This window comes from Scophthalmus maximus, chromosome 13 (assembly GCF_022379125.1).
Source record: "Scophthalmus maximus strain ysfricsl-2021 chromosome 13, ASM2237912v1, whole genome shotgun sequence".
Taxonomy (NCBI): Eukaryota; Metazoa; Chordata; class Actinopteri; order Pleuronectiformes; family Scophthalmidae; genus Scophthalmus; species Scophthalmus maximus.
Window position 1 is genome coordinate 19,299,034 of NC_061527.1, and position 25,980 is coordinate 19,325,013.

The following is a 25,980-nucleotide window of genomic DNA, read 5'->3' on the forward strand; positions in this document are numbered from 1 at the left end:
GGACAGACAACCTGAAAACATAACACTTCAGACGTCGCCTGCCGCCAGCGCAGATGCATAAAACGGAACACTGCATTACTGTCATGAAACGATGACTGGATTATGGAAACCATTAGCTTTTATTGTTATAGATTTTTTTTCTTTTTTTTTTTACAAAATGTGCTATTCCCTCAAATACTTCAGAATGTTTTTTCACATATTACACCTGTTCCAAATAGGTTGATGTCAGTTTCACCATTTTCAAACATAAAACAGACTAACTACAGACAAAAAGAAAAGAAAAAAAAGAATCAAGTAATTCACCTTGGCATGAGGGAAAATCTGTTAGGTTGAATCAATGAAAATTTTAAAGTTGCCTTATGTTGCAATAAATGACAATGTGGCGTAGTAACTGTTGTAAAAAAATGCTTCACGTTTTGAGTCGGAGACTGTGCAGCCTATGCATTAAAAAAAAAAAAACACAGATGAGAAGTCATTTTGATTAGAAATGTTATGAGCAGAAATGTGTACCGAGCATATTAAAATGTGTATTTTAAAGGCTTACCCGTGAAATGGAAAGACACTCAGAGGGGCAGTTTGAGCGCAGAGCCCGAGTTCAGTGTGGTGATCGCCAAGACAACAATATAACATCAGGGTAATTTCCACTTATGCACCAACTCAGACATTAAGAAGGCCCTTACAGTGATTTGTACCATCATTTTTCCAAACGCTCCTGATACTTCAAACAAACTACAACATATTCCAGCAGTCAGTTACACAGTGGTCCCGCTCAATCAACAACAAAAGACGAAAACAAAAAGAAAAACACACTTGAAACTCTGGGTCCAATTCAGTCAGCAAATTCATTCTCATGGCCAGATTTGGCACGATTTCAGTAATTGCCTCAACTCTGAAGTGTTTTAAATACGCACTCAGACGCCCTTGAGGTCAGTCGTTAAGGACACTGGTCAAAAGGAAAATAAGAAAATTACCCTGCAACGTATTCGTTGTTGAAGCTAACTTTTCATTCTCCAAAGTTTTTATTCTGACACCGATTAATTATTTGTTTAACACGCACCAAAATCTACGACCAAAATCCCCTCTAATCACAGAGTAAGTTTTTCAAGTCAATACAACACAACTTTATAGACTTTGTAAAGACGAAATATACACCAAACCCAACCATAAAATAACAAAACTAAAAAATCAGGAGGAGTCAAAGTAATTGATTTCAATAAAAACGGTACCTTTGAAATTCAACAGAAGGAAACTACACACCTCTCCACCTGTGGAGTGATATAATGATATGTTACTTTGGCCAAGCAATCGGTTCTTAAGTTAGCTGTGTGTTTACTGCCACGAGTCACATAAGGAATGAGCTCTAGTGTATAAAAAAACTGAGCTTTGACTGCTGAAGGGCGACCGCGTTGCCACACTCTGTGTCCAGGTTGGTTAAACGAGAGAGACTCTCTAAGAGCAGCAGGTGTCAGCCTCTGTGGAATTTGTAAGGAACATAAATATACACTGAAAAGTTGTGCGCCGCTGCTGAAATGTTATGTAACTCTTGTGATGGAGAGCCGTGTCTGGAGGTTAGGAGAGCAGCTACTCGGGTCAGTACATATAAAGAAGGTACAACGTGAGAAATATTTTCCCGGAACTCTATTTTGGAGTGTGTTTTTTTAGCATATTAAAGGCAGAGACCAAACAGTACTGCAACGGTCCTCCGTCTGCCACATGGGGCTTTGCTGAAATCATATGCAAATATTGGAGCACTGCAGGTAACGGTCCTCAGCACTTCAGCCACACCAGGAGAAAAACTGGAGGCCGGCGATTGGCCCTGGGAAACTTTTTTTTTCTTCTCTTCGATGTGCAATGTTCACTTGGCTGTGAACTGTAGCTTGTGTAATCGAATGTGCAATACGACAGCTCTCTGTTATGATCCTCTGGGTGAGGTAATGCCTTTTGGAGCTGCTGAAGTATCCTTTTTCCTACTCTGCAGCACAAGTGATGATGAAACTGCTCTGCTGTGCGTGGAATACTGCACCGTCTCCATTCTGCTGACCGTGTGAAATCATGGCAAAGCCTCTATCAGTAGTGTCGTGGAGAAAAGTAGAACTGATGTGGTCCAATGTGGCATAACGCATGCGCCAGTTTAACCCCCTCACTGTGTGCTGCACTTCAAAAAGGCCAATCTATGAAATAAGTTAAAATGTGTAACATGTCTATATCAACAGTTCATATCGGTTGTTTTAGGACTAATCATCTTTGTGTCCGTATGTACAATAAAGTGAGGAACAGTACAAGGCACACATAACAGCTGAATTGTTAACAAAGATATAAATAACCCCCCAAAAAAAGGAAAAGTTCATGAGAAGTGTGCTCTGCTCTAACTCGGTCCACTGTACTTTTATGACAACATATCCTGTCCGCCTCTGAAGCTCCCTCTCATGTGCCACTGCTGCTCTTTTTCAGTGACCAGAGCCACAGTGGGCTCTGCGTAGTTAAAGTGTCCCGTCCCAGCCACCTCCTGAGTGCTGTTTTTTTCTGTTTTGGTGACCGACTGTAGCGTGGCATGCAGCGGGTCAGCTAAGTCACATTGGTGGTGACCGTGGTTCACTGTGGCGTGCTTATTAAATGCTGTCGACGAAGCTGCCGGGGAACAGCCCGGTCCTGCCGTTCCTCTGCAGTGTGCCTTTGAACCAGCCGTCCTCCCTCTTCCTGTGAACAAACACAATGTCGCCCTCCTTAAGTTCCAGCTCAGCCTCGCTCTGGGGAGGATATGACACCACCACCCTGTACCTAGGGGAGGACAGCCAGAGGCAAAGTCAATGACGATGAACACTGCGACAATGACAACCTATCAAGTCATGGTACCTGCTATATCGTCTTACACTTTTCTATGTGCTGGAACGATAACCGCGAACAATAGTATGAAACTGCAGATTTACATCCACGTACCTCTCACATATGATGGGCCGTGCGTCATGCTGTTGAGATACGAGAGAGGAGCATGGCTGGCGAGGAGGAGGAGCGATAGGAACACATCCGTCGAGGGGGCTGCTCTTCCGATGGGAGGATTCTGGGACTGAGGAGGAGGAGGAGGATGAAGAGCCAGCAGCAGCAGCAGCAACAGCAGCAGCAGGTTCAGGCTCGAGGCAGCTGACGGAGCCAGAGGGAGGGGAGGTGTCATGCCCCACGGCGCCGTGTAGTGCCTCTCCAGCAGCAGTCTGTTCCGCCTCGAGGGTGGGGGAGGAGGGCGGTGAAGGACGAGACTTCTTCTTATTGGAGGACAAAAGCTTCAGGAGACTTTTTTTCTCTCTCTGCAGCATAAAGACAGCATCAGTTTTTTTATGTTAGAGAACTGCAGCAACTCCTGGAGTAATGAGACAAGTAATTTTCACAAGCAGAGAGGTATTTTCTATTGAGTGGAACTGTTTGTATGACTACAGCTGACACACACGACTGTTGTAAGAGAAACCAACAATTTTTTTGCACAGGCAGGTTTAAATTACAGGTCTGAAGAATATAAAGAAAGACAGATACAAGATATAAGTCTCTTTAACAATAACCTCTCCTTCCTAGCAATGTTAGGATCTTAATAAGACACTCTCCCACACTACAAGCCATTTCAGTCATCTGCAGGAAATTCTTCACCACGATAAAACATCTTCTAAAAATAGCAATGGACAATCAGATAGATGATTTTGTAATGTAATTTGTGAAAATATTAAGACATATCTGACCTTGACATCCTTGTCCAGTCTGCAGGCAAACACTGTATTGTTAGACACGGGATTAAAAGCAGAGCTATTCCCGGCACCGACGGGCAAAGTGAGGACAGGTACAGGTCTCAAGGCGTCGCCCTCCAAGGATGCGGCGCTGACGTTGGGTGGGGTCAGAGAGGCAGCAGCGCAGCCCATTGCCACCCCGGCCCGGGCACAACCTTGTGCAGGGCTGGAGGAGGGCTGTGGACACACTGCGAGGTGTGGAAGATAGGCCACGGATGTCGAAGACTGGATAGGCGTCACTGCTGCTGTGGGTCTTTCCTGACCGTGACATGCGGCTGCAAATGGGATATAAAACGAGGTAAGACATTTAAAACCTCCTTTCATGTGATGATGCAACATCCAGTAGCCCACTTTAATCACAGTAAGCATACCTGTCCTGACCGCATTGCGGGCCTGATTCACAGTCATCTGGGAGTTGACGTGCAATGGGACCTTTGGCTGTTGGCCTGTGGCCGTCTGAGCTGCTGTTGCCGCAGCTGCCGGCTGGGAGCTGGCAGGTACAGCGCTGGAGCACGCACTGAGCGGTTTGTTGAAGTCAGGTCCTGGAACAATAGCCCCGAGAGGAGCAGAAGAGGGGCTGACAATGGTGACCCCTCTGCCAGCCTGAGTGCACAGGCTCATGGGCACTTTGGGCTGGCTGCTGCCTGACGCCGTCCTGTGGGGAGAGAACGTCAAGAGGCGTTAAGACTTGGCTCTCTGGGGTAAACAGGGGATCATTACACCTGTACATGACCAGATGCATTTTACACCTCATAAAATGTTTTGTTTAAAAAGTCTAAGTTGATTCTTTTAATTCCAATAATTTACAAATCAAGAACAAATTTTCAAATCAAGTCTTACTGGTCCTAGGTTGATGACTAATACAGTTTGAGAATGTAAGAATGTATTCAAGCCAGGGATTTTTACGATGTAAAAAGCCATAATGACATTTACATTTTGGTTGCAACGCACTGTTGACAGATCTAAAAGCCAAAATCAAGAAAAAACTAATGTGTTGTACTTTGCCAAGGAATTTGGAGGGCAACCAAAACTTGTGCTTTGTTGGAATTTTTTGCCAAGTTGGAATGTGTGTTTGGTCAAATTCCTTTATCAGCTGACTATGTGAAATAAAAGTATTAGTCAATAATAAAACACAGCAGAGTTTAGACAAGGAATGCGTATGTGTGTGACTTATTGTACACAAAATGACAATGACAATAATAAGTTACCATGAATAATGACCAACCTGCTGACTGGACTCATGTAGTTCCCAGGGAAGACTCCAATCTTGCCGGTGTGCATGGACGTGCCCTTGAACCAGCCGTCCTGACAGCGTTCCAGCACCAGGAACATCTCTCCCTTCCTCAGCTCCAGCTCATCCTCCTTACGAGGAGTATAGGGGAACATTGCCACGTAGCTAGATACAGAACAAAACAGTAAAAAAAATGAGATATTTACCAAACACATACCAAAATGGCTCATTTCCTCCTGAATGGAAATAAAAAGCTGTTCTTTATTTTGAGCAGCATGGCATTTGTCCTGGATTCATCCCGCTGTCTAGCTGCACATATGTCATCATCTCCTCTAAAACCCTCCAGCAGAGACTGTGTCCTCTGACCCAGAGAAAATCGGCACTGGAGGACAATATGATTTGCAGGTCATCTCCCTACAGCAGAGCGAGAACAGGCCCGGAATAGCAGCCAAGAAGACGGGAGTCACAGCTGGGATGTTTTTCGGGGGGAAAGGGCACATAAATGCCTCAGAGTCTGACAAGCGTGCACAGGCAGACACAGATGACGGCAGGAGAGCAGGCACGAATGCCTCTAATTCTGTTCAGGTGTGCGGCGTCTTGGGGGATTAATGAGGGTAAAGGTGAAGGGGGGGGTCAAAAGTCAGGGGTGACACGGAGGATCCTGAATGGGACCCAGGAGACTGTCACCCACAGGTTCTGCCCCCTGAACTTGTGCACAAGCTGACTCTCTGCAGCCTCACACTGACAGTAAGAGGGGGAGGGGGAGGAGGGGTCACAGCCAGACGAGGACTTCCCCCTCTCAGAGTGCGTTCATTAAGGCCCTGGGGCACTGGTGTCCAAACCACTTTTGACATTTCACTGCACATGTAAGATGACTGAATATTTTTGTGAAGGACTGTTTTTACAACTCACACTGTGGGTCTTTGTCTCCCACTTTGGTCACTTATGCTTGGGGAGGGTCTCTGTCCTGCAGCCAATGAGTATGCTGCTCCACTGGCGGAGGATTGTGGGGGAGGAGGTGGGGGTGGTGGCAGAGCATCCTGTGAAAGAAGAATAGAAAGTCAGCATCAGTGGATTACAATTTCAAAACTGTTGATCGTCACTTATTTCCTCTCAGTATGAAGCATAAAGACAAAGGCTACACAAGTGTCATATAACAAAGAGAATATATTACATAAGTGGAGAAACCAGTTTGTATAAAAGCAACAAAAAAAAAGAGGGGAAGAGAATGAGAGATCATCTGTCATCTGGGTTTATTCCCTCGGGTTTTGCCGAAACTAAGGGAGAGTCTGGTTTGGCAGACGTCATGCTCTTGTCCCCTACTTCCCCCTTTGCAACTGAGAATCTCCTTTTCTGCTTGTTTGTTTGTTGCTAGGAGACCGCATAGCTGAATGTTAAATCCATTGCAGAATTTAATTGGGACCATATGAAATGAAAAACATGTCTGTAGGCACACTTCAGAGCAACCCTCAAACCAACCATGAGCCGATTCATCTTGAATCACTTGTTTTCCCTTGCTGAACGTCTGCAGTGTTCAAAAGACACTCGGGCTTTTGACTGGAAGCAAAAGATCGCAGCTTGTTTCTAGGAGATTTTCTTTGTATGCTTTGTGCGCCTCTAGATTACAGGATCAAGACGAAGTCACCAAGCAGGTGTGTCAACACAAAGCACGTGGAATCAACAACACTTTTTGGTTTTTGGGAATTGTGAAAAACGACAAGCCCAAGTGACCAGTGCATGAGAATGTGAAGACAGCTCCTACACCTAGGAGCGAGATGAGACTTCCCAAGCTCAACACTGCCAGCACTGAGCGGCAGAGTAATAGCTTCCATGACACAATGGGGGAGGAGAGTGGCACTCGGTCTGCCCTGTGGTATGTGTACAGACCGATGTGTATGTGTGAGTGTCGATGTGCGTTTCGGTTCACTGCTGACGCTTGAGCTGAGATAATTAGGTTGCCTGCGGGCTAGAGAAATCATCTGTACAAAAACATCATGTTGGGTTCCCAAGTGAAGCGTAGAGCTCAACCTTTTGTGTACACATTCCTGCTCATTCAGAAACTCCACATGCCAGAGCACACACACACAAGCACACACGCACATACACACGCACAGGAAGTGTGCATGCTGTTTTTGTGTGGGCTGCTGGGATCTTTTTGACATGTTTAGTTGTACAGATTTTTTTTCCCCAGAGGAAATGTGTCAGAAACAAGTATAGAAATCAAATTTTGGTTCAAAGACTGACAAATTTGGAAAAATAAAGACAGACTGCATCTTATTCAACACAGAATCCCGATAAACACATTTTCATATCTGAACAGTAACTAAGTAGCTTGTTGGCAGCTGATGGGGTGGGGGCTCTCATCTACACAAACTCTTCTTCTCAAAGACAATAGAAAAATGTCTACAAATCATTTTCTATAGTAAAACTCATGTTCAATCCTTGAGTTTCTTTCAATCATTACATTCTTATGCAACTTTAATGTTTTACTTACCAAATGACATGCACAGACAAATCTGTATAAAACTGTCCAGGTATATATAGAAAATAAACTATATATTATATATGGCTTAAGCCACAGTAACATGGTGCATACTTTGGGCTTGGTTATTTAAATCTGTTTAGTTCTAAAGATAAAGCTAAATGTTAAACGTTTGACTGTTTTGTTGCTTTGGTCTAGTGTTTGTAAAATTTTGAAGAGCAGCAGGACTCCACCTACCACAGGGATTGATGTGTAGCTCGTCTCTGAGGGAAATGTGAAGACAGTTGCTGTAGTAACAGGACTACTGGGGGGAGGGGTCACGATTAGTCCAGTTGTGCAAATGTGTACCTGTCGACAAAACGGAAATATGAATTATGAAATGAACCAGTCCGAATCCAATGTAGTGGAGAAGCTCCACACACATGTTAAGAGTAAAGCTTTGTTTCAATGAACACCACATGATTGTGAATGGTCTTATTCTGATAAACTAGACTTCAGGAAGGACATGTGGGTATCATAATTCATCATCTGATGACAATAATCTAGACATGATATCATAAGTTCATTCAAAAAAAATTCTCCCCATCTCTTCTCACATTGTATGAAAATGACTCACAGAACAGAGATTTACACAGGTGGCTTTGTATCCTGGCGATAGCCGTAAACCTAATGGGAGCGCGATGATCTGATTCGCCAGCAGAAAGCAGGTGACCACCCAACAGGTCACTTCATTGGGTGTGTAAGGAGAGGTGGCTTCCCCCGACCAGTCATCCACATGAGTCATGCTGGTGTTTTAGGTAACAAGGCCGTACTGTTGGACACAGTGTCTCCCTGTAGCCCGTGGTCTCTCTCTCCATGCATGACTGCTGCAGACTGTGCCGCCTCTCAGAGTGAAACCTCGCACAAAGCAGACCGACCTCAGATTAAGTCTTCACCGCTTCCTTATCTATTGTGCACAGGGCGTGTCGAGGAATACCAACGTGTAGCAGTGTGTTCAATGGTGAAATGGCTGCTTCGAACATGCGTGTGTATGGTAAAACTGTGAACAATATTCTTATGAGTTACACTCAAGTACAAATTAAATCAGTTATATTAATAGAATATCTTTGTCTTTAGAAGAACACCACCAACTGCAGCGGCTTTTCTCTCTCCTCGACAATTATTTGTCATCTCATGTAGTACGATGGTAAATTGTAGCCATGCTTATTTCCAAGACAGATGACTCAGCCCCCGAGGCAACTGGGGCTTACCTTTGTTGTTTTTTTTATCTGGATGTTGGAAGGAGAGAAGCTCAGTAGAGGTGAGCGGGGGAGGCGAGGGGAGAGAAGCATCGCCTGGAGAGACTATCTTTTGTCTTTTTAATAAACAGTGATCCGTAAATCAAACATATTGTTTGCCCTGTTGTCACCAGGGAGGATAGGTTTACCGACACAAATGGGTTTTTCTTGAATTCTAAGTGTATCCCGATGACGTTAAGGGGGAAAAGGCCAAGTCAGGAGTCATTAAAAACAAGATTACACCTTAGACATGAATAGAAGTCTTTGATGATACATAAATCATATCTACATGAAAAGCTCTTGGTTTAAAAAAAAAAAGAGGGGGAAGATTTTCAAGATCCACTTCAACGTAGTAAAGGACTCTGCTCAGCTCCCTCGCACAAAGAAGCAGACGCACTGTCAATGGAAGTTTAATGACGGAGCTGCTTAATCAGGAGCTCTTGAACACAGCATTTCACAAACTCCGCAGCAAACACATAAAGTGCATTCAAGAGATTCAAAAAAACAACTAAAAGAAATGCCACAATTATAGAAAAACAGGGCTCCCCAAGGACAAGCGAAAGAGAAGCTCGACAGGATGGGAAGTGGGAAAACAAACCAGATGTCAGTGTATACAATTGAGAAACTCAAAACACTGTCAAACCACCAGCCTATAAAAGCTGCCTTTAGATTGTTTACATAACAAAGAATGACGCCAGCTATTGTGTGAACATGACATGTCAGCTAACACTCAAGATAATAATACCAAGATCATTTTTGAAATCCTGGGAAAGATCGTCTTTATGTGTAAAGACTTAATGCTTGTTCTCACGCTTCTTTTCAGAGGAAGGGAAAGAGGGAGAAAGAGAGTGGGTGAAAACTCCTGATTTAATTACATATAAAATTGTTTACCTCTTATTCTTATTTGCACTTTTTAGTTCAAAGTCCTGGAGAGTCTCAGCTAAAGATAAATCTGCAGGACCCTTGTCTGTGTGTGTTTTGTTCTGACTGTCTAAGACTAAGTCAAAGCCAGTCTCCAGCAGCTGGTAACCATAAAGCAGCTGTGCGATGCCGTCACACTGGGATTGGTGTTGATAAGCTTGAGTCGTTTTTGAGGGCGAGCAATCACGCATCTATGATTTCAAACGCTTGGATGGAGCAATTGCCCGTTTGGTACGATAAGGACAAGGGAAGTCGGCCTCGTTGGTGACTGCAAGAGCGTAGAGAGTTTGAAAAACCAACAAACAAATTGTGAAAACAAGAAAAAGAGCTGTAAGCTGGACCCTGTTTTTCAGCTGCATGGTTTTCAGTTATGCAATAATCACAGCCGAATTCGATAGTGTCGAGTCAGCTGGTTCAGAGAGGCGTTTTATCAGCTAAATTGGATTAAAGAATATCACAGTGTGGCACATTTCTCAGTTTTATCTTTAAGGATCACATCCTCCTATGTTCCATTGTAAATTGAACACAGAGACAGCACGTCATATTCATCATGCTGCAACCTTCCACGAATGAGGTTTCTGTTTGCAGTCAACACATTGAGGAGAACCTGTAATGCGGCAGGGTTTCACCCTCTCCCTTCCTGTGCAGTACTATACCTGTGAAGGTGCGCTGCAGGAAAGCCCCCCGCTGATCTCTCCAATGCGGGCGGCTGCCGTGGGGTTGCTGGAGCTGATGAGGACCGGCCCGCTGATCTCCATGGAATGGCGCTGAGGGGGTGGGGCTAGCATGGGTTTGTGGGACATGGTGAGAGAGGTGAAGGAATGTCGCTTCTTGCTGTTCTTCTTCTCCCCTGCCCGCTGGGCACCGTTGCTCTGGGGCCCCGAGGAGGCCCCCTCACCAGAGTCTCCGCTGGAGTCCGATGGCTTGTCCAACTCTATAAGCTGACGAGCTGCCGAGTTGAACTACGGGAGGGGAAGAGAGGCAGAAGGTGGTGAAATAAAAGCAAGGTGGAAATAACAGAGATGTTAAAATGATCACGAGAACCGTCACTCTCTAAAATAAAGCTGACAGCCGTGGAGAAAAAACATATTTTTTTTGTTTAGAGAAGATGGTGTGTGTCAGATCGGTCTATCAGTAATGTAGCCCAGACGCATTAGTCTGAGGAGGCTGATTGTTCTTAAGGCTCAGAAACTGCAGGCTTCGTGACCCTTTGAGGCACCATAATGTGTGACTGGAGAGTAGAAATCAAAGGAAGAACAGTAAAAAGGTTTTAGTTAATCACAGGGTGCTCTCACTTGCTGTCACACATTGCCCCGAGCAGCTCCCTCTACTTAGGACATAAAAGCAAAGCGTTCCACTCCCGTTGGGGAGGGAGTCTACGCAGGTTCATCACTGACATGTCAGCACATTAAGGCAGACATGCAGGATTAAGAAAAACATTGCAGGTTCAATGCCTTAACTTCATTAACTTTAAGACAAGCTCTGCTAGAACCAGGGGAACATTTTGGGCAGCTTTCTACGTTTTTGATGGAACTGCTTTTTTTAAATTATTATGAAACCCTTAACATGGCTGCATACCATCTAATCACAGGATTACAAAATGTTCTGTTCTGCTACAGTGACTCCTGCGATCTAAAAAGAAAACAATACGTTACAGCCTTAGAAATAATCTGTCATCTGCAAAATTCTCACTCAGTGTATAAAATATGAACTAAGGTAGAATGTACATATGAAAGAGTTAAAAAAAACTAAAACTGTCACTTTTTGAATATGAAAAAAATGACCGTCTCACACAACCTGACCTCAACACACAATGCCTCAATGCAGCACTTTAGACATTTAGTCATTCTTGTGCCAAAAAGATTTATTTGACATTTTCTCTATGAGTTGATGACATTCATAAAGGTAGAACTTGCCGTGACATTGACGGCTTTTGAGTGAAATGTTAAATTATCTTTAAAAGGGCAAAGCTTTATTTCATTCTGTCTGGATTATACCTGAGGCATAAGTGGAGACCTGTAGAGCTCAGAGACTGTGACCGTCTAAATCTTCAAAGACATGTTTAGTGGTTCTATGATACATATGAGCTTTTCAAAAAGGAGGAGAAGAATCGCACACAATTATGAACGAGGACTATGCTCAAAGGATCTCCGCATTTTTTCTGATCCGAGGGAGGTATTTGCTTCAGTAATGATTGGTGAATTGTTGGCATCAATGAAGAAAGTTTTTCTTACCTCAACATATGAGATGGGAAAAATTCCAATTTTATCACCCAGCATTCCCTCTGCCCAATTTTCATCCACTCTGCGGATCACGGTCAGGATGTCATCCTGAAAAATTCAACATAGAGGAAAACCTAATCAGGGATATTGCTGTGTTTTTAGTTCTTGAGGAGCAAACACTGAACAGAAATAATGAGGTGCAGACAATGTTTTATTAAAGGGGAGTAAAAACACCGAGTAGACATTCTTCGTAAAAACCTTAGTAAGCTTTTTCTGTTTTAGCTCATGTGGCATTTAAATAAGTGATGACAGAATACAAAATAGAGATGTTACGATACCATTTTGTATGAGCCACACAGCTGGACAGATATAACCACTCAACTACAGTACTTAAGCTGTGCTCAGATATATATGCAGTACATTCTCTCCATCCTAATTACAGTTGACTATGAAGAAGCCTGGCTTGAAATCTGCACCATTTCTCAGGGCGTTGTAGATAACAACCCTCACATTCTAACACGCACGCACGCACACACACACACACACACACACACACACACACACACACACACACACACACACACACACACACACACACACACACACACACACACACACACACACACACACACACACACACACACACACACACACACACACACACACACACACACACACACACACACACACACACCTTGAGAAAATGAATAGTTGGAAGACAATGTCACAGTAATGAGTGGCATTTTTGTTTTACTGTCATGACCACGTGGCAGATACTGTGGGTGCTACGCGGTCTCACCTTGGAAAAGGGCAGACAGTCCTTGTCCGCCTCCTTGTCTTTTAGCTCAAAGTCATAGAGAGCTTTGCACTGAGGTGGTGGTTGAGGCAGCGGCTTGATGACCTGGACAAAGTTGGTGGGGAAGAACCCATGGACTCCGCCCATCTCGCCGTGGTACCAGTTTTCGTCCACTTGCCGCCGCAGGATGATAATGTCGCCCTTGCTGAACTTGAGGTCTCCTGGTTCCTTGCCATCGTAGTTGTAGAGCGCCTTGGCACAAGGGAGCTGGGGTACACCCTGAAAAGAGAGAAAGTAAGATGCAGAGGGTTGAGAAAGAGAGAGGACAGGAATATGTACAACATACTCAATGCAACCACTCAGTGGATAGTGGATTTCCACTGAAATCTGCGCTTGAATGAATGTAACTGGTATAAATACTAACTGTTCTTGTACGATAGAAATGAAGGAGTAAAAAAAATTAGAACACAGTAGGGGTGAGACAGCTCCAGGAAAATGTCACAGAACAAAAATATGCAAGAATAAATACAATGTAAGAAAATTAAAGAGCAATGAATTCACTTTCAATTAAAAAAAATTATGATTTATCTCCCTATGAAGTAAATTTGGTTATAAGTTGGGAAATTGGGGCACACGCTTACTTCAAAGCTGTGGGACTCAAAATTAATCAGCAATGAAAAGCAAATCTTTCAGAAAGGTACTAGCACTGATCTTCAGTGCTGGAGAACAGCTAAACAGTAAACATTTAAGAAAAAGAAATGAATGTGTTTTTTATACTACAAACAAAACGGATACACACAACTGTGAGTATGTGTTTTTCTTGAGAGACAGTAAATTTTCCTGTTTGTGTCCTAGCAGTAAAAAGGTCTGTGTGTTGTGTGTTCACAGTTTAAGTGCGATGAGCCTGGCTGATTCTGACTAGCTGACTAACGCCTTCAGAGGGCCCAGGGCCTTGTCCCTTTATCTTGCAGGGGAAGGTTTTGTATCTCCTCTCTCAGCCTGCAAGCCTGGAGTCCTGAAAGGCCCATTCAGGGAATGACAATCCGGGGAAAGAGGGACAGCGATGCAGGGGGAGTAGCAGGATAGAGAGGCATCAATGTCCTCCATTCAGAGTGGGTGTCCATGAGGAAGGCTTCAATCCAAACCAACCCCCCACCCCACTGCTGTTAGACATCCTCCAGTGATCGGAATCACAAACACTACCAACTGACTGGATCTCGACTCTGGAACTGAGACCTTCCGAGTCAACACGGAACATTGAGAATGATTAGAAAAATGTCGCGAACGTGGGACGATTTTGGCAGAGCGAGAAAGAGAGCCAGAGAGAGAGGGGGGTTAAAGCAGAGTTCGGAGCAGGCTCTGCAGTCTTGTTAAAGGCTAATGAAGCGTTTAAAGGCTAAGAAGAGAATAAAAGTACAGAATGAGCCGTGATGGTGAGCCAGGGTGACATTACCCTGCTGCAGAGAATCACACAGCCTGAAGCACAGAGCCAATCGGTCTCTGGCTCAGCTGGTTCAGCCTGTGGGGAGAGACAGGGGGAGGAAGGGTACTGTAGACCCCTGCACGCTGCACTGGAACTGTGCCTCCTTTCAGGGGGAAATGGGGCTTTTGAGCCCACCCAGGCCTGGCAGGGAGTTCCGTGATGAAAATGCAAATGAAAGTGGGAGCTCTGCCATTTTTGTTTCAAATGACAGAACAGGTTAAAGCTACACAAAACCGACGGGATCTAATTACATGGTAAATATGAAATGCTTGTCCCGTCCAAACTGTGACGTTTGTAAGTACTTGTTTGTACACCGAGGCCAAGACTTAATAAAACCTTTAGTAGTAGAAGTGCGTCCAAAGTCAGCATTGTTATGTCATTACTTTTACGCATGGTAAAAAGTGATTGCGCTCATAAAAGGTCTTAGTAAATGTAGAAAACACTATGAACAATATGCCCTTTCTATTAAGTAAGAAAAATAACACACAATCCTGACGGGGTAACATGTTTTGGTCCCGCACTCACACTGCCTACCTTTCAGCTGGTTTTTGATCTCCCTATCCTGGCCTCATAAAAAGAGGGGTTGTCAGCAGAGTTACACTTCCATGTTTCACTCAGCTTAACATAGCGAGAGGGAGAAAAAAGGCAAAAGAGAGATCGACTTCAAGGGGCCTCTAGAAGTGAGAGGTGGTGCGAGTGAGTGTGCAAAGTAAAACTGGGGCGGCTTGGTGAGGGCTGTGGGGGTTAATATCCGGTTTGCATCCATGGAGACGGTGCTGTGTCTGCACAGTGGACCTGCATAAAGGGAGCACCATCGGTCCTGACCCAAAACCGCCACTGGAGAAGAGAGGGTACTCTGCGCTACGTCGCTACCACATAAATGCTCAGAGAAGGCCTTACTCAAGGGCTGCTAGCAACACAAGCACACACACTCCTTGCTTTTATCGCGTTTAAACCCTCCCCAGGGGCAGGGTGAGTCTGCATCAGCTCTACATTTCTGCATGAATCTCTGCCACAGAATAAGCCCCATCCCGAGTCCAGAGACCAGGGAGCCACAAGAAAAGACATCAGCATCAGATAGCATTTTTCTGGTCAAAGGAGGGACGAGTATTGAAATACAATAAAACCATCCAGCAGCCTCACTTTCTCAAACTGGTAGTATGGGTGCTATCGACAGAGATAAGTCATTTGGTGAAACAAATATTTTGTTTGCATAGTGCTTGACACGTGATGAATTTGGTGAGAAAGGGCCTATCCATGATAACCAAAGCAAACTTGGTTTGCCTTTTAATAACAGTCTGGGTGTCAATGTTACAGTTTCATTTACAGATGCAGATTTCAGCGACATCAACATTACAAGTTTTTAGTTTTAAAACTCATCACTGTTGCTATGTTTCGACTGCTGTCCATACTGCTCCGGAATTCTCAAAAGGCTAACACAGGGACGTTTGTAAAAACTGCTTGTTTGAATGCTCCGGGGTTGCTATTGTAGTCAGGACAAGCAAAAACGGAGACGTTGAGAAACAATGACACGGTTAGCCACATCCCCTCCCTAAATGGTCGACTCAACAAGCAGTGGTGAAGGCAAAGCGTTGAAAACACTAGTTCCAGCGCATTATCAATCCACGAGAAGACATCCCTGCTACTGGCTACTTGTACAACCATGAGTACTTCTTAATCTGTTTTGAAAATGTCCCGTTTGGACATTATCCTGCGCACACTGGTGACATTACTCTGAATGAAGTGTAGTGAGTAAACACATTAACGGTAAACAGACCGGAAACACACGAGCAGCATTATTTCTGCTAATTTACACATGTGTTTGTGTGTGAGTGTGTGAGAGACAGACAGATTAAATGGACAAAGACAGAGACTGGAAAAAAAAACTGGTTAGACTCAATGTGCAGAGCATCAGCTGGTGTGCACAATTAAGCTTGTATTGCAGATAATGCAATTAGACCTGTGTGCTAAAGGGATTTGGCTGTTACAGTGTTTTCTTCCACAGCATGGGTTATAACCGAATTACCCAAGTGTTCTGCTCTGCAGCACAACCAATGTCAACAACCAGTGAGCAGACAGGCATAAAAACACAATGCTTGCATGCATTTAGTGCCGTCGAGGTAGGAAGAGGTCAAATGGGGATAATTACACTAACAGCTTGCTTTTACGCAGTAACATTTGTGGGAGACAGTTTGAAGACGGAAGCAGGCCTCCTATGCCAAAAACAGCACAACACAATCACAGTAAATTAGAACCCTGCACTCCAACAGAAGATTCTCTTTACACCTTCAGGGTTCACCGCTAACTTTTGCTCCATCAACAGTTCAAGGGTTGTGTGTAACCACAGTAGACAGAACTTTACCTGCTATGTCTAAGTGCCAGACACGACTGCGCTCACATATGGACACCTCCAGGATCTCTGCAGGGGGCTGGGGAATGAGACAGAGGTCCTACTGACAAAACAGTGTGCGTGCTGGGGGGGGTTTAGTATGTCTGGTTTGCCCTTCTACAAACGTTACCCAGCCAGGACATGTCAGACATCCAACCGGAGAGAGCACAAGCAGCATCTGCCACACTGACCAGGTGGTCACAGGACATTTGTTGTTCATTAGCATGCCGCGGTTTACTGAGGATGCTGCCACCAACACTGTAGCACAAGGAACGAGACGTGATGGGGAGTGAGGAAACTTTGCAGGCATGGCCTTTATTGATTCCATTAGAGATGGATTCGTTTAAATTGATAATGGCATTTTTAATGACCACTGTAAAGTGGGCTTCTGTTACTGGCTTCCCACATTGTCTATCTGTGGGTTTCTACAAATAACTGACAGGTACTTAGCGACAGATAAACAGAGGCAGAAAAAAGGCAGTAATATCAAGTTTGAGAAAGCCAGCAGAAAGAAATACCATTTTATCATCATGTCATCATTAAATAAACCAAGTGTGGAATTGTGTGAGTGATTATATTCACAAAAATCTGGGAATGTGGTTTAGTTTTTAATTTTCTATATTTGTCTTATTAACTTATATATTTATATAGATATGTTTATCTATGAAGCATGTTTCTCAGGGTGTATATGAGTTGCAGATGAGTCTGTTGTCTCAATGTTTTGAAAAAAGCTTTATTACTAAAGCTAAGAATTTGTATCTATGGTTTATTTAGGCTCCACTTTTAAAAGTCCCGATTTCTCTTGTGTAGTTGGTATTTCCTCTTTGCCAGGTAAAACAGGAGAGGTGAACAAGAGCTGAACTCTGAGGCTCACTAGGATTAAAGCTCCATCAAGGAAACAATATGTAAATAGCATATGCCAAAAAGTTCACTCACTCAAATTTAAATAACGTTGTCACACTCAGACCTTCAGACGAGCAGCTCGTGTCACAGCAGAGCCTCCTGACACAGCTTACTCATCTGGAGCTGTTGTTTCCCTCTCACTCCGAGACAAAAGAAAAACTTCCACTCTCTAGTTTCTATGGAAACCCCAGATAGGGGCACTTTTTTTGGGCTATTTATGGGTCTCTTGACAGTGCAGTGAATCTTATGGATGAAAGTCTTTCAGAATACAGCCAGTGTCCAATTCTGGGAAAGGGTGCAGTGATGGGGCCTGGGGCAGTGATGGAGTTAATGGACTATCACCTCACCGATGCCTTTATCAATATTAGGGAGTACAAGTTTTCCTGCCAGCCTCCAAGTAAAATTTCAAAAAATGTCCCACTTAGTCCATGTGAGAATACAGCAGGAAAATCTCTGGAAAATTCATGGTGAGCAAGAAAACACTGTGATCGTCACATCCTGCCTCCTGCAGGCTCTACCAAGATGAAACACACTGTTCCCTAATTGTCCTGCTGCAGAGAACATGTCTGACTTGGAAAATCTCCTGCTGCGTTCGTCATATGTGAAAGGCGAACTATAGAAAACGTCTGGACGCCAATTTTTTCATAGTTAATGTCTAAAAACTGTTTGTGGGAAATTTTGTTCATGAGATTCAGAATGCAAAAATGGGGGACAAAGATATACTATAGTGAGATAAGAATCTTGTATCCACTGCCTTTTGAAAGGAAGGACTTAGACAAAGGCTATTCAAGCTTTCCAAGAGCTTTACTCTATTATAACTCACTGCTTGTTTGTTTCCTTCACTACATGACAAGTGAGGTCCCACACATTAGTCCACTGACATGCAAACACGCAATCTGGTGGCCAGATGGAAGCATGGATCATATGTGGGAAGAACAGGAAGTTTTCAATTTAATTTGCTCTCACAACTGTCCTCCTGTTCCTCATCCTGTTCTTCCATGTTCCTAGGTCAGTGAAGGCCTCTCTCAGTCAGCCTTATACTTTTAGCTCCCCTGTGTGCCAGTTACAAAACACATCCCAGGAGTAACCACTCACTGACCCCAGCAATCTACAGTCTCAACCGCCAGTTCCTGACCTTGCGCTGTAGCCTGTGGGCTCGTGTGAATCTGGGTGCGAGACTATGATCAAAGCCATCCTCTTCGGTACAGGCCCCATAAGGCTGCCACGTGCAAAACCAGGAACTACATTGAGATTTCTGTCTTATGGCGGTGGGGGGTCTATAAAAACACATGGAAATGCAATCAAGACATTTCTGGGTTGAGCAAATAGTAAGCTACAGATTCAGAAAGATGTCATTTCAGCAGAAAAGGAGTGAGAGCGGGCGCACACACTGCAGACCTCTCACACATGCGGTTTTCCTGAAGCTCTTATGTGTTTTGGGTGCATGCGTAGGCTCTACTGTGAAAATTAAATCACACAGAACCACTTGCGCATGAACTGGCACACATCTTTATGTAGCCTTTTCGTGCTGGTTTTCTTTACCTGGCTGGCCCCAGATGAGGGGTAAAGGCTGGTGCTGGGTGGCCCCCAGGATCATTCGGTCGGCTTGTCTGACGAAAAAACTCAAAGAGCAGAACTCTTTAACTCCGTGCCAGGTTCATACATTGGGCTTCACAATAGATCTCACAGGAACCTACTCATATTACAGGGCAGACGGAGCCAGCGAGGAAGGTAGATGGAAGCAAGGGAGAGAAAGGAGGAGGAACGGTGTGAGATCAAACGACTGAAAAGAAAATGAGGCAAGGAGAGGAAAGCCAGGCCTGCCACCCTGAACCTACAATATGGTTCTGAGACATGACTAATCTAGATGATTGATTTTGACAGCTGCATAGAAAAACTTTTCATGTGACGATGGTTCATTAAGCACCTCCCTAATCAATAGGTATTTAGGTAAACAGCAATAATTAACTCTGTAATAAAATTGTAACCCCAGACCAGAGGCGGGTTCATTTAGGTATTTAATAGCCTGGATTAGCAGTAAAAGAGGTGTTGCACTGAGGAAGTTCGCTTGTATCCAAGCTACAGAGGGATTAGTTCACAAATGTCACAGTATCTGTGTATTGAGTAGCAGTCAATATGAGCTGAATACTAAGCATTTCCTCACATCACTCTCCACTGTGCTGGTGAAAGCGTGCAGTGTCTGTGGCCTTTTGTTTCTCTCGGTCTTTCAGGGCAAGCCACCTGCTCAGCTCTGCAGAAGCCGACTTCAATTTACTCAGGGTGTCGCGAGTTGAAGATAAATCTGACAAGAAGTGGACACTGCCTACTCTGTACCGCTGACATACCACTTATCTTGGTTCAAAGTCTGACGGTTTCTCATATGCTTAAGCTTATATTTCCATTGTCCACTGTTGCTCGTCAAGAGTAGTGGGCAACTGAAGAACATTTGCTTTCGTTGGCCTGGTCTTCGTCCGCCTCTACAGACAAACAAAGCCAGGATATTGACACAGAAATGGCAAAGGGCCAAGGCACAAACACTGCATCTGTTATTTCAGACTCAAGAAGCAGCACAGCACTGGCCATTTTTCACTCGCCTAAGAAAGTGTGTGAGCGTGTTTGTCCATTCCACCCTCGACTCCACCTAGATGTAACACGTAGCTGCTAACTTTGCTTTACCGCCACTCAAAGCCAAGTGAATGTGCGTCACGTAGTGGAGTGACGGTCTAAAGGAGCAAATCTGAGGAACTTAGTTTGGGGCCCTCACCAGTTTCTTGGTCGTCAAGCCTGGAGACATTTGACAAGCAGATAATCCTGCTGGCACAGATTCACACCAAAAAAAAAAACCCAGGCTGCAGTGTTTACTTGGCCCACGATGACACCGTTAAACACTGCGTAGAAAAGAGACACAGAGGCTAGCGCCTCTAAAACTAATCAGGATGTCCATATACATGAAAGCTAATAAGCATCGCCGTGACACGATCAGCATGAAAAATCTAACCTTTCGACCACGGAGAATAAGAAATACAGGCTGATCGGTTCAAACATGCGCTGCTGCCGACATTTCAACATGGGTCTGCTGCCACACATCTGTCTGTGTACTACCACTACTACTACTACACACCTTTGTATTTGTGGGTGTGTACAGAATAATGGACCCTCATGGATCTAAAAGCAGCCGGTGACTCATTTAAACAAACATTGCCCTGGGTTTGTCGGGGCCAAACCCGCAGAGGGCCACGTGTGTGTTTGTGTAAAACAACTCAAGGTGCATTTGCCTCTAATTACAACAGCTATGACTGGATAGGAAGCGTGAATGGAATTCTGTAGTCTGTGTTTGTGATGGGATGTGAGCAAAGAAAGCATGTTATGGCAGAAAGCAAACCCCCCAATCAAACTCTACACTTTGTCAGGGCTCTCGCCTATTCAAGTCCACTTCAATAATTAATCACACGCTGTCACGAACAGAGACCCCACACATGTGGCAGAACTTAGAACCCAGGCTTTCAGTAGCAAAATAAAATACAGATTCATAAAATACAGAATTTTCCAACCAATGGCAAAGGAAACATCTTGTTTGTGTTAAAAAGATGTAAATGGTAAATGGTAAATGGACTGTATTTATATAGCGCTTTTCTAGTCATATAGACCACTCAAAGCGCTTTACAGGAAAGTCACATTCACCCATTCACAGACATTCATACAGCGCTGCTATTTACCACGCATTTTTCTGTCACATTCATACTCATTCATGCACTGTCGGAAGAGCCGTCAGAGGCAAGTTAGGGTTAAGTGTCTTGCCCAAGGACACAACAGCATGTGTACTGGCGAGAGATGGGATCGAAACGCCAACCTTCGGGTTGGTGGACAAACGACTCTACGTCCTGAGCCACAGCCGCCCCACACATGTATAAATGAATTGATCAATGGAAGATTAATCTGCAACTATTTTGATAATGTGCTGATGGTCTGACAAAGAATAAATTGATGAACAAAAAAACATTTAAAGACATCATCCAGGGTTTTAGAAAAAAATGATAGCTTTTTATAGTTCAAATGACTAAATAATGGGCACATGAATAATTAAATACAAATGAAACCATTTGTTCCTTGCAGCACTACATACTGGAATTATTAAATATTTTGACACACCCAATATAAGATGTGAGTACTGGGAATAGGAGGATAAAAACATTCTTACTATAAAACTTATGCTCTCGGGAGCCGTCTGTATTTGCCAAGCCTGTTCCAATTATGAATACTGTTCCGACTACAAATAAGTGAGATACAGTAACTCAAAGATGTGGCAGCAGAGAAACATTCATAGTTAAAAAAATAAATAATAATCACCTCAAATTAAAAACACAACCCATTCATCGCCTCTTCATCCCTGGGACTCAGTAGTGGATACCCAGTGCCTTCTCACAGCTTGGACATAGATGTCACTCAGGGGACAAGTGCAGATTAACTGCACCTCTAGGCCTCAAAGAAAAACAGGAAACTTTTCAGCACATGGCAGAACAGCAAATATATGCGGCTTACAGAAGAAAGACCAAAGATCTGAAGAAAACATTCAAAATATTTGATAAGATCAGTTTCAGGAGACCGGGGACCACACATCTCTCTCACGTAGCAACAAGGTGAGCCTCTGGTGGGTCAGAGGTCAAACTGCTGAAAACAAAACTCCCAGCGCATCGTGATTCTGCCTTGGGGATGGGAACTGAACACTTAACATGCCAGCAGTCAAACGGCCCATGGATGACCAATCCTGTCCCACCAATCACAACACAGGGTGAGAGGTCAAACTGCTCTGTTAAGGCCAGGCAGGTATTCGAGGGGGCACCTTGGGAATAGGGGAGGGACACAGTGCGACAAATGTCAAGCAGCTGACAAAACATTCAAATGGATAAATTCCACTGGAAACACTTGTAAATCAATTTGTTGTCAACACCCGAGCCTGGAGGCTAGTCGACATAATTTTAGTCATTTCTGGAAGAAATTGCATTATTATAGAAGGAGAGGCACATTCAAAGTGGTCTGTAAAAACAGGCAGATTATAAGAGATAGTCAGCAAAACCTTTCTCCCAAGGAATATTGGACCACACACAAAAAAAAGCACTAAAAAAAAGGCTTTTGTCGGCCCCCACAGGTGTGATAGCACTGTGGTAAAGAAGGCCATGGCTGCATCCCTGACTATTGTCACGCTGACAGACTTGGCAGGAGATGAGATATGGACGGAAGAGGCGTGGAGGTGTGGCCATTGCCAAAAGGGGTATTTTTGGTTGACGGACCACCCAGAATTTAAACAACAAATGTTACCATTCCTTGGTTAACAAAACCTATACAATAAGGGTTAAATGTAATCACCGGGTCACGTAGATATCTAGACAGCCTGCCCAGGAAGGGCTCACACTTTGTAAGAATATGAAACAAGGATAGCGACAAGAAACAACTGCTACATTCGAGACTGCCCCGGGGCTTTCAGATGCAGAGGCACGTCACTACATGCATGGTTATCAACTCAATCACCAACCTATGTTATACATATGACTTCAACTCTCCTTGAAAAAAAGCACATTTATCTGTGAGCTAGCTAACATTGAACATCTAACAGCAAAGAACAGACAGAAAGTACAAAATAAAATATGTGTTGAAACGTCGAAAAAGGTTTAGTGGAGATAGTGAATGTGAGACGGCAAGTGGGAACGAGACTAGACAAGCCCAGTGTTTAGAGGCGAAACGGTGACCTGCAACCACTCGTACGCACAAACACAACACATCCTACTCCGTCTAGGGAGAAGAGGTCAAAAGGAGACTGAACAAAACAACACAACGTGTCCCCGTATGTGTCTGGAAAATCTCAACAGCCCAAAACACACCCTTTGTCACGGGAGAAGTGTTACCCTACAACGGGGAGGCTGAACCTCAATCACATGATTAGGTCTTTTGAACTTCTCTCTGTGGATTTTTTGACCCCATAACATTGAGGACTGTAATTTCCCACAGCATAACAGACAACTTGCACTCGTTTTCCCAAACATAGTAAGAACGGTGTGGAATGTGAAAATGGCAAATAGGTGTGAAAGTGATGAAGAATGCGTGTGCCACTCCACTGTGAGCTTGTTCAGGATTGGTGGTATAAGAAATGGACTTATGGATGGACTTCTTCTGGGTTCCAAATGTCTATGTCTTCATGCTTTCCAGATACTGAAGTCAACAAGACAGTCAGAAGCTATGCATATGTACATGTAGTCTGGACCTGGAACCCTACACATGTCAAAAAAAAACAACAAGCTGATGTAAAGTATATTGTATTAAATAAATAAGTAAAAATACACAGTGGCAACCAGATACATAGACACAGGTTGCTGCATGAAATACCAAGTGTTGAATTTCTTCAGAATGAGATTTAGCAGTGAGAGGAGAATGGGGAGCAGTGCCGAATCACTGTCTAATAAACTCTAATCTCATTAGACCTTTAACAGGCTCCAGTCTGGATTTAGACAGGCCAAGAGGGAGGAGGTACATGGCAGAAATATGGGAAAAATACAGCTTGTGTTAGTGTCTCATAAGAGAAAATTACAGGTGGCTCCAAAATCCCTGACATGCACTGTCCAGAAGGTCACAGCTACTCGTGGACGTCCGTGGGAAACACAGAGGAGGCAAGAGAAAAGTGTGAGCGTGTTGAGTGAGCAGGAATGAACAGACCATAGCCCTTTTCTGAAAAATTCCCAATGGAAAGCAAGTAAGTATGAGTTTGCCAGTATGTGGGCGGCGTGAGGGTGTAATGATGGGGTTCCGTCGCTGAGACAGAGGTCAGCCAGCCGACCAAGAGGAAAGGCTTCAACAACAATATGATGTCATCAAAGAGGGCCCGTGTGACTCATCAACCTCAGACGAGGGAGGTGCACAGGAATTTTAATGAGATACCTCCACATAAGGAAGCCATAAACAACATTCCTTGTCTCTGAAGAAAGGAATTGACTACAAATGAAAGGGCAAAACATCCCGCAAGTTTATTTTAAAAATAGCTGAGGAGAAGAAAAAAAATTGTTCTTAACAACACACATCTTCCTTTAATCAGTAGCAAATAAAAAATAAAAGGTCATTAATTTCTTCCTGTTTGTTCAAAATGAATTAAGAGGATTTAAAAGATAATGAGAGATAATGGCAGGTGGGTAGGGCTAAGAAACATGAGGCCTATACTTTCTTTTTATAAGCGCTCATTAACAAAGGTGAGACAATGACCTGATTACATCCCCAAGAGCTTAGGAAAGAATAGCGTCTCATCTCCCATCAATTAAACACACAAAGACAGACAGACACACAGAGAAGTTGCTATTGATACCTAATACCTTAACATAAAAGTGTTAGTGTGTATATTAGTGCTCTAAATGTAATCTAAACTCCAAACTGTGGCTTGTGTACAACACCAAGGCAGAAATGATCTTAAAAGAAGCTCTATTTTAAGTCTGACCCCTGTCCCCTGACTGACATGACTCCTGAACCCTGACCTTTGACTCCCAGACAGCTCCAATGACTTTACTTGCTCTCACGCAGAAAATACCACTGAGCTATACTGTGTTATATGAGTCAACAAAGGGGCGAGAGGAAGACAAAACATCCATGCAACAGAGCACCATGGCGGTGAGTCATCAACCTGACTGTGAAGGGCCCGGACAACCATGGTGCTAAATTCAGGCTTTTTTATTCCCCTCATCAAAGAAATGCCAGCGCAGCGTGTCAAACAACTGCTGCAGCCCTGGGGATCGTGAGAGGAGGGGCAGAAAGCTGACCGTGCGAGATTACTCACTAAACATTTGACCCTTTTGGTTCCGATACCTTCACTTAACACTCATCAGCTTTTGTTACTGGTAGCCGTCCATACACACACAATCTCTCTTGGCCACTCTACAAGTGTCGGTCAGTCAGCGAGATCAGAGGGGACCCAAAACAAAACCCTGTTGTGCATCTGTCAGGCAGTCCCCTCCGACCTCCCCTCCCCTCCCAACCATTCCCTGGCCATATAAGAATTAGAGGTGGAGCTCTGCTTGCAACAGGGGCTGAGCATCAGAGGAGCCGCTTCATGCCTAGAGACACCGCCAAAAGAAAAATGGGGGGACAGACATCAGAAGTAGGACAATAAAGAAGTAGGAGCGAGGGTGTCACCCAGGGGCAGTGAAGCACTCAGTCCCGAGGAGCGTTGGCCAGAGATGGCCAACCAGCGAGAGCTTTGATCTCTACCCTTTATGTTGTGAAAATGTTACACCTGCACAGCCATATCTTTCTCTTGTTCTCCGTCATCAGCAGAATGCCTTGGGAAGGCAGAAAAGATTTGAGGGACGTCATTAGTCTGTAACATGACATCCTACAAAGCAGGTGGACGTGCGAGGAAAACAAGCTTTTGAATGCACTTCAGTTCTAAACACTGTCACACAACACGTTCATATTCTTTGCGCACGTCGGAGCATTGGACCCTCCATGCCGACACTGAGGAACTGTTATCAACTGT

The 25,980-nt window shown here is 44.0% G+C and overlaps 1 protein-coding gene across 1 annotated transcript in view; it reads right to left on the reverse strand.

Moving 5' to 3' along the window:
* Positions 1–100: 100 nt before the first annotated feature.
* The window catches only part of sh3rf1 (SH3 domain containing ring finger 1), a 28,777-nt gene continuing 2,897 nt past the window's right edge, over positions 101–25,980 (reverse strand). Inside the window, exons 3-12 of the mRNA XM_035647942.2 lie at positions 12,700–12,975; positions 11,913–12,008; positions 10,335–10,640; positions 7,718–7,828; positions 5,911–6,038; positions 4,993–5,163; positions 4,139–4,422; positions 3,723–4,042; positions 2,938–3,299; positions 101–2,778 (exon numbers count right to left, since the gene is read on the reverse strand). Coding sequence (XP_035503835.1) covers positions 2,610–2,778; positions 2,938–3,299; positions 3,723–4,042; positions 4,139–4,422; positions 4,993–5,163; positions 5,911–6,038; positions 7,718–7,828; positions 10,335–10,640; positions 11,913–12,008; positions 12,700–12,975 — 2,223 coding nt within the window. The 3' untranslated portion in view covers positions 101–2,609. The remainder of the gene's footprint in view (positions 2,779–2,937; positions 3,300–3,722; positions 4,043–4,138; positions 4,423–4,992; positions 5,164–5,910; positions 6,039–7,717; positions 7,829–10,334; positions 10,641–11,912; positions 12,009–12,699; positions 12,976–25,980) is intronic.